This window comes from Lipotes vexillifer, unplaced genomic scaffold, assembly GCF_000442215.2.
Source record: "Lipotes vexillifer unplaced genomic scaffold, Lipotes_vexillifer_v1.1 scaffold626, whole genome shotgun sequence".
Classification (NCBI taxonomy): Eukaryota; Metazoa; Chordata; class Mammalia; order Artiodactyla; family Lipotidae; genus Lipotes; species Lipotes vexillifer.
The window spans coordinates 1,133,490-1,142,255 of NW_006786303.1; the positions used below are offsets into that span (position 1 = coordinate 1,133,490).

An 8,766-nucleotide genomic window follows, 5' to 3' on the forward strand; every position below is an offset into this window, starting at 1 on the left:
AAAAAAAAAAAAAAAAAAAGCAGGTTCTGGCAGTTGAGTTGTCCGGTGTTAAGCCCACGCCACTCTGGGAACCACTTTAGGGTTGGTTCTTTTTCACTGCTGTAGAAGGAGAAGCTGAAGCCATCTTTCTAAAAGCCTAACTGAGAATGAAAGATCATTGCTGCTCTGAAAATAAAAGCCTATCGTTTCCTATTAACTGAAACATACGTTTTGGTTGCTAGAATCATGATTTGTATTGAGGGACTATTTCAAATGTTGAGCTCTAAATATTTTCAATTGGTATAGTCCTAGATACTAATGTAGTAAAATTGTCACTGCTATGGAGTGCAGAGAAAGAAAAACTTTTACATTAATGCAGATTCCTCCAGTTTCTGTGACTGATACTACTGAGCTTATAATGGTATGCATAGATTAATTTTTCTTTTGACTGGAAAATAACAACTTACTGACCGAATTTACAGCTTACTAACTAAACTTGAAGTACAATACTCTAAATTGCTTGCTCAATATTCTTGATTTTTAAGGGTATTTGGTTTAACATATTAAGCCCCAAAACAAAACTGAACAGGATTATCAAAAGTAGTTCATCTATTTTTGAGTTTTATCAGGACTAAATATTGAAGTAGAAACAAAGCTAGCAAAAGAGGTGAATGATAGTATAAAATGTGAAATCAGCCTTACCCACTGCACCCGATGACTTTGTTGTACAGATAGGACGGCAAGCCTTTCAGATGAATGTTGTTATCCACATACACATATTGTAGTTCTCGAGATCGACCTAAATCTGGATTAGAAAGAAAAGTGCTATAATTTCTATAAATGCACACAAATATAATGTGAAACATAAAATTTAATACATAATATTAGAATAATTCAAATTTCTACTCTGGAAGAAAAAAAGTGTTGCAGATTTAACTAGGTGTGAAATTATGTCAGCTGTAATGAGATTCTACATCAGAAAACGTGACTATTGAAAAATTACTCAACCCACCTGAACCTTGAGCATTTAAGCTGTAAAATGAGTACTGGGAATGGAATATTATTAGATTTCCTTCCCACATAAAAATTCTATGACTTTTAATAAACAATTTCTATTTATTTATTAAGTTTGTTATAGGTCGTTTATTTAGTTTCATTTTTCTCCATAGGAAAAAGTGTTACACAAACTAAGTTGGCAGGTCAGCCTACTGTGTCTCACCTCCCCTGGGCAGAAAGATGGGAGGAGGGGTAAAGGAGGGCTAGGGATCAATCTGACCCTGGCTGGGCTGGGCCTCAGGAGCCAGGTGGATCTAGGAATGGATGGAACTGCCCGTTGCTGCAGGGGCAGGAAGAAGCAAAGGGAACCCCAAATCCCAGTCCTCAGGACAAGACCTGCAGGCCAGGAAGCTGGGACAGGAATGGGTTTGTACCAGGAATGGGAAGAGGTGAGAAAGGGAGCCCAAAGAGAAGAATCTGCAATAGGAACAAGTATGCCAGAAAGACGGAGAATCCAGAAGTTTCGCAGAAGTAGCCGGACAAGGGGGGAGCAAAGACTGGAGGAGGATTCAGTGAGGAAACAAAGCACAAAGTACTGAAGGTGATCTCTGGCCATCACAGGCAGCAGAGACACTTCCAAGTGCTGAGGTCATCCCTTCCTGTCTACTGTGTGCCCAAGATTGTTCGACCAGCTTTCCTTTCCACTCCTATCACTCACAGGGAGAGCTATTTGTCTTCATCGTTACAGAGGCACAGAACAGAATCCTCAGTAGCCTTGCCAACCCTCTGCCTCCTGAAGTAAGAACATAATCTTTGAAAAGTTTTCAATCTCTGAAAAGTTTCAAACTATAATTCTGCTTGTGAAAATAGGAAATAGGCTGAAGGAGCTCTTTTTCCCCTGTCCTTCTACAGTTAGGAAAGACAAAGGCCCAGAAAGCTAAATTAGGTGGTTCTTAAGCATATTTACATTTCAAAACAAAACCCATTCACCCATTAAGGACCTTTTAGGCACTATGGTAGGCCTTGGGGATTCATATATGAATATGATATTGAGGACGGACATGAAAAATGATAACTGTAATATAATATGATCACAGCTATTAAGAGGCTTGTATAAAGTCTCTGTTTCACAGATGGGTTCTGGATAATTTATTACATTAAGTGAGAGGGGGATAATATAAGATTGAGGTAAGGAAGGGTTTGCCATGGAAATGGGTAGGAAAAGGTGAACATTACCTCCTCTTTTCCACTACAAGTCCTATCACAGTATTCTTGCCCAGGAATAGCACTGGGGCAAGTTACAAAAAAAGGAACCAAAATTGGCAGCACTGGGAACAGGCAACAAAAGCACTGGGAAGTGGCAACTCTTAGGGAGAAAAAAAAATTACTGGCCTACTAGCTATAGAGATGCCCTTTCCCAGTGTGGTGGTTTTAATATATCTAACAAACAGAATAGGCAGAACTGCTGTGTGATTTTGTGATTTCAGAGTAAGTCACAAAAGGCATTGTGGCTTCCTCTTTGCTCTCTGCCTTGGATCGCTTGTTCAGGAAGACAACTCCTTTGTCATGAGGGCCCTCCAGCAGAGGATATGAGACTGCCAGCCAACAGCCATGTGAGTTACCCATCTTGGAAGCAGCTCCCCCAAGCCCCAGGTCAAGTCTTCAGATTACTACAGCCCCAAGACTATGTAAATATCCTGTTCCTTCTCAAAGTTTTGCCCATTAATTTTAGCATTCATCAATGGGTCTTGTTTGCAACAATTATTACACGGTATTCATTTAGTGGTGATTTTCGATTACCATCTTTCTGTCTACATTTATTAACTGGAATTCTTCTGTAAGGAAGAGCCATCCCTTCTCCCCCATTTATTTATTTGATTTTTATAACAGTATGGATTCATGGATATTTATTTTATTGTAAGGACTAAAAACCCAATACCATTATTGTTCATTGTGGTGGTTAAAATGTTTCGGTTTTGGCAATTAGGAACACTTAAAATTGGTCCTTATGTTTTTCCAACAAGTTTTCATCCTTTTTTGAGTATCACCATACTTTCTGGCACCACAAGACAGTCCCAGCTCAGCTTGTATTTTCCCTGCTATAGCCCTGAAATCAATGACTTCTCCAAGGAGGCTTAATTCCTTTTAATAGGGTATGGTGTTTAGAAACCAAGATCTGAGTGCTAGGTGTGCTCATTACTATGGGAATGACATTGCTTCTAGGATCCCTAAGTAGAAAGATCTACAAAACATATGTAAGTATACTAACCCATGTATACATATACAACTATATTGCTGGAAGTATACCTTCATCAGAGATTCCTAGGAGTGGACTTGTTAGGTCAAAAGGTAAATACATGTGTAGATGCGTAGATTCTTTGGTATTTCCCTCCAGAGGAGTTACACCAATTTGCATTCCCTTCATCAATGTATGAGAGCATTGGTTTTCCCCCAGTTTCACCAAGTTTTAAAACATGTTGTCTTATTTAAAAATTTCTATCATTCTGAATTTGTATTTCTCTAATTATCAGTGTGAACATTTTTCAATGTGCCTGAGGGCCATTTTTACATAGTTTCTCTTTTGTGAATTGTCTGTTCATCTTATGTGTCTGTTCTTTCACTTATTAGCCATGTGATCAGAGCCTCAGTTTGCACATATGTTAAAATGGCATAATAGTGCCTAACCCCTCAACTTTACCAAGTTGTTAAAACTGAATGTGAAAGTAATCTGTAAAATTTAAATCACTATACAGTGTTTTTTTAAGCATAAGAATACATAATTACCACAATAATATGTACTGCTACTTTAGTAAACATGTATAAACTTCTCTACTGGTATAAAAGGCTACAAATTTATAAAACATAGATGGAAAAAATATACATAGAAATATCAGAATCTACTTGCAATGAAAGAGCCTCAAAATTACATTAAAAATTCCTATTTTATAATTTTTCACTACTTCTCTGACTGTATACAAATCCTTTCATCACATATAGAAGTCTGCAGACTTTAAAGGCATATAGAAAAGTTTGGAATTTTTAAAAAATTGAAACTACACTGATAAAATATAAATGAGCTCTGGTCTCAGATATGACTGTCAGAGCCTGCAGGGGTTTCAGGGAAAAGATTCTTTAATTGAGTTTATGCAGTGGTAAGCAGTATAGGATACTAATTAATGGAGCAGGAACACACTCTCAGAGTCAGAGAACTTGGGTCTGAATCTTCATTCTTCTATTTACTAAATGTGTGTCCTTAGTTTCCTCATCTATATAAAGAGAAAAATAATGCTGTCCCTTAATTTTAGTGAAAACTACTAACAAAGTTCATAAATTATCAAGCAGAATTCTTGGCATACAGCCTTCTCCAATATATGGCAGTTATTATTATTCTCATTATTAGTGACACATTTGGAAGTGTGGCCTACAGTAGAAGGCCAATTAAGAGAGAATTCTCCTTGGCATGCAGCAAAAGGTACTCTTTTCTATACTTTAACTGCACAGAAAAGAGTTGGAGGCAACAGCCTCTAGAGACAGTAATTCATCTCCCTGAGCCAAGGACACAAAATGGGACATGACAGAGGAAACACCTCTCTCCTCTAATATACACAAAAGAGCTTGTCCAGATTAAATGAGGCTACATGCAAAGATCATAATACAAAGTTAAATAAAATTTGGCACTTGCTACTTCTTATATGGTTTAGTCCTCTTTCCCATCCTAGTTTTACAGGAAAAAAATGAAGAGTTGATGATTTTAAAATGCTATTTGGTTTAGACCTTATCTCAGGTTTTCAATATTCCAAAGATTTCTGCTTATACCTCCTGACCAATTTGTGTGGGGAATATAATTTTTTATATATGCCCATAATGGAATGAACTATTTTCTACTGAAGCTGAAAGAAAACACAAATCAGCTGTGTTCAAATCTATTATACATTAGCCAGTATATTATCACACAGACATGAGTATTTAATACAAACATTTAAACTTTGCAAATAACACAATCTCAGATAGAGTAAGAAAAAGCAGTACTGAAATTACAAGATGTAGTGGGGCTTTGGAATCAGACCTCTGAAACCTGGCTTTCCAATTCAAATGCTCCAAGCCTGTTACTCCTCTGTGAAATGAAGATAATAATACCTATGTCATGAGCTTGTTATAAAGATTCAGCAATGTATATAATGTCAAGCTTGGTCCCTTGCATAAGAGTGGCACTCAATACATCTTAGTCTTTTATCTCTCTCTCCTGAATATAAAGTGAAGATCACAAAACAGAGTGTAGGATTCTAAAGAGAACCAGGGAACCCTTGCTTTAGCTGACACAGCACAGCCTGCTGGCAGGGCTAAGACAACTAAACACCCAGCAAGGTCACAGGCTACACAGGCACGGCTGTGAGAGTGTGCTCTTGCCAAAAAGCCGTCAGCTGGCAAAACTCCAAGCACAAAGGAATGGCATTTTTAATCATAATGAGGCTGAAATACAAGTATTTTCTGCATGAAAAAGCTTTGAGCTATTTCTTCTATTCTTAAAAAAGAAAATCTTCACTCAATAATTAACTTTGGAAGAGACCGTTAATCTACTAGCTAATAAGCTGGTTTGTTTCTTCCTTCTCTTAATTTCAATGGACCAATAGTTTTCAAGAAATATATCATGCAGTAATATTTTTTTAAGTTCCTGTGCAAAAACTGCTCAGTATGTGAACTATGTAAAGCAAGGAAGTTGTCCATCTGCAAAGATGCTAAAGCAACAAAGAACTTTTTCATGTGGCTTTTTAAAGTGGTGTTCTGTGTCTAAAATGTTTCCCTTTTTTTTCTTCCAGACTCATAGATCAAAGTATTGTTACTTAAAAATTAGCAAAAGCTAATAGTCCTGCATAAACTCCAATTCTCTCTCTCTCCTTAAACTTCAAGGCCCCGGCATATGCAGTCCACATGGCTGAAGATGGAACAAAAACCTCCTGTGTGTTGAGGCTATTGCTCTTTTAACTGTAACTGTAAAAGCAAGCACAGAATGACAGCATGCGCCAGACCAAATAGGATCTGTTTACTGCACACTAACCAGCATGAAACTCATTTATTTTATCAAAAGGTGAATGATGTATTCTCTTCAACAAAATGATGGGGCAATAGAAACCACACATGAAAGCAATAGATCAAAACAGGTTGTTTGGAATGCTCTATCAATGTAATTCCAATTATTGTGGTTCAATAAATCAGACAGATTATTAGTCACAATTACATTTTTAATTACTGTAAAAACTGGGTTTCTTCACAATGAATTCAGAGTAATTTACAGTGTATTCCAAAATTATCTTTAAAACTAATTAAATTACCTACATGATGCGTTTGACAAAGAGAACTTTTTGACTACTTATTCAGAATAATGAATTTTCTAAAGTGCTAGTTTCTCTAAATACACACATACAAACACACACACACACACACACACACACTCCATTAAATCTTTTACATAATCATATTCTTTCTGATCTATTCAACTTTTTGTTTTAATATCTTTATTGGAGTATAATTGCTTTACAATGGTGTGTTAGTATCTGGTTTATAACAAAGTGAATTATTTATACATATACATATGTCCCCATATCTCTTCCCTCTTGTGTCTCCCTGATATATTCAACTTTTACCAAATAAGATTTCACAGTGAATTTAATAAGATACTTTACACACAGTAGATCATCAACTGTTAAATTAAAATAAATTGATTTTAATGAATTTGAATGACTGAAGGCTTCCTCTGCAGTTGGTTTAAATATTCAAGCATTAGCATCTCTACTTGTGTTGCACAGTCAAGTAATAAAGAAATTATTGTAAGCAATGGGCAAAATACTGTGCTAGATGCTTAGGGTATAAGACATAAGCTGTCCCAACCCTTTCTTACAGTCTAGTCAAACAATAAAAGTTTATATTGATTGTGTGCTTATGTAGTATTTATGAGTGATAGAAGTGTTTTAAATCTTATTTAGTTCTCACAAAAGTGCTATGAAGTAGGTATTAATATTACCCCATTACTGAGACTTAGACAAGTTAAATAGCTTTTCTAAGCTCAAGATCATACGGCTATTAAATGGTAGAGCTGGAATTTAAAAGCATGCCTGCCTGCTTCACCATGACGTTAGTTAGGCAGCCTCCCTTAACAGATCATTTCCATATAAGCAGGGCACTCCCACATAATGGAGGAAGCGACACTACCTTAGCAGGCAGCATGGGTGCAGTGGGCACCTGAGGACGGGCATGCCCAAGCATCCAGGTGTGATGTCAGGAGACAATGACAAGGAGATAAATGATGAACAAAATATCCCTTGGCTTCTGTTAAAAGATGAGATAAGTGATGGGGTAGGTCTGACTTACAGATTTAGGGCAGCAGTTGCAAGAAATACCAAGAATTCCTTCAGAGAAGGTCCTAGAGAAGGAGCCTTCATGCTGACTATCCCGCACAGGCTTGGGCATTACAGCAACACATCTTCTAGGCCAGGGCAGCCAGCGCGGAGAGCAAAACATCTTCACTCCTTATCTTACCTTCAGCTCTTGCTCAGCTGGACTGGGACCTGTCCTCCCTCTCCCCAAATTTAAGAACTTGGCTGAAAACTAAGACTGACAGAAACTCCAGATTCTTGCTTTAAAGTCAACTGACAACATCTTCCAGACTTTGCTTGTACCATACATTCTTGCCACTATTTAGAAAACCAAATTAACAAAAACTTCGCTGGCAAAGATTCTGCTCATGAATCTAGCCCTCACACTACTTATTTTTGTTTCACATCTGTACCTTTTTAAGAATAAGCAGCAATTCTTTTTTTAAATTGATATCTGAGGAAAACAGGGTTCACTTTTTCATATTAATCACTGCCTACTGCAAAATCCTATTCCAAAACTTGGAGAAAAATATACATTTGTTCCTTTAAAGTTCACCTACTCTAGGTGAACTTTTCTCTTCATATATTAGCATAGTAAAGTCAATGTCTGCCCACACTGTAGAAGCCATGTTAAATAATCCTGTTAATGCTCTAAGAAAACCTTAAGGCAAGAGTAAAGGCCTGATATGATAAAAAAATAAAGCAGAGGGGATCATTAAGACAGTGGAAAAAGTCAGATGAGTAAGCAGCACCAGGATGAAACTTTTTTTTTATAAATACTTGCAAAAAGATAGAGCTCAAAAAGGAGGACTGCACATCCATTTTCTTGAACAAATACACATTGCAGAGTTACAACATTGCTCCTGAAATAGGGTCATATAAACTTTAGTTAACAGAATACTTCTCTCTCATTTTTTCCCACTACTAGTTTTTGGACCTTGTTTTCAAGCCTTTCTTTTCTCCTTTTTCATTATGCCTTTGATTAGAGACCTGCCCAACAGTCTCTACAGAACACGATTTTAATGGCATGTTTGTGTCCCTCCTTGGAAAGCCAAGATACCTTCTACTCAAAAATAAGACTGATTCCAACCTCTGGGACTTCTGGTCTGAACCAGAAGAAACATTTTAAAACTGAAACGTATTTAAGGCTACAAACTTTGCAAACTATTCCCATTAAACAATGACCTCAAGGCAGTACTTCTTCAAGCTGCAGATCAAATACATTCCATGGTCCAGTAAAGTACAGTTTACATGCATCTCTAAGTCTGAGATTAAGGAATTATTAATTGGTTTCCATCTGGTTTCCATCCTGGAGTTGAAGTTCTAATAGCTTCACTTTGTGGACTTAAGAATTTCCTTAAAAAACAGTAAACAGCAATTCTTTTCCTGACCTTCTAAGCAGATACAAAGAAAGCAGGAA

The 8,766-nt window shown here is 36.9% G+C and overlaps 1 protein-coding gene across 1 annotated transcript in view; it reads right to left on the reverse strand.

Moving 5' to 3' along the window:
• Positions 1 to 8,766, reverse strand: part of LOC103084427 (leucine-rich repeat-containing protein 28-like) — a 61,345-nt gene that overhangs the window by 48,021 nt on the left and 4,558 nt on the right. The window contains 1 exon segment of the mRNA XM_082931122.1: positions 682 to 784. Coding sequence (XP_082787248.1) covers positions 682 to 784 — 103 coding nt within the window.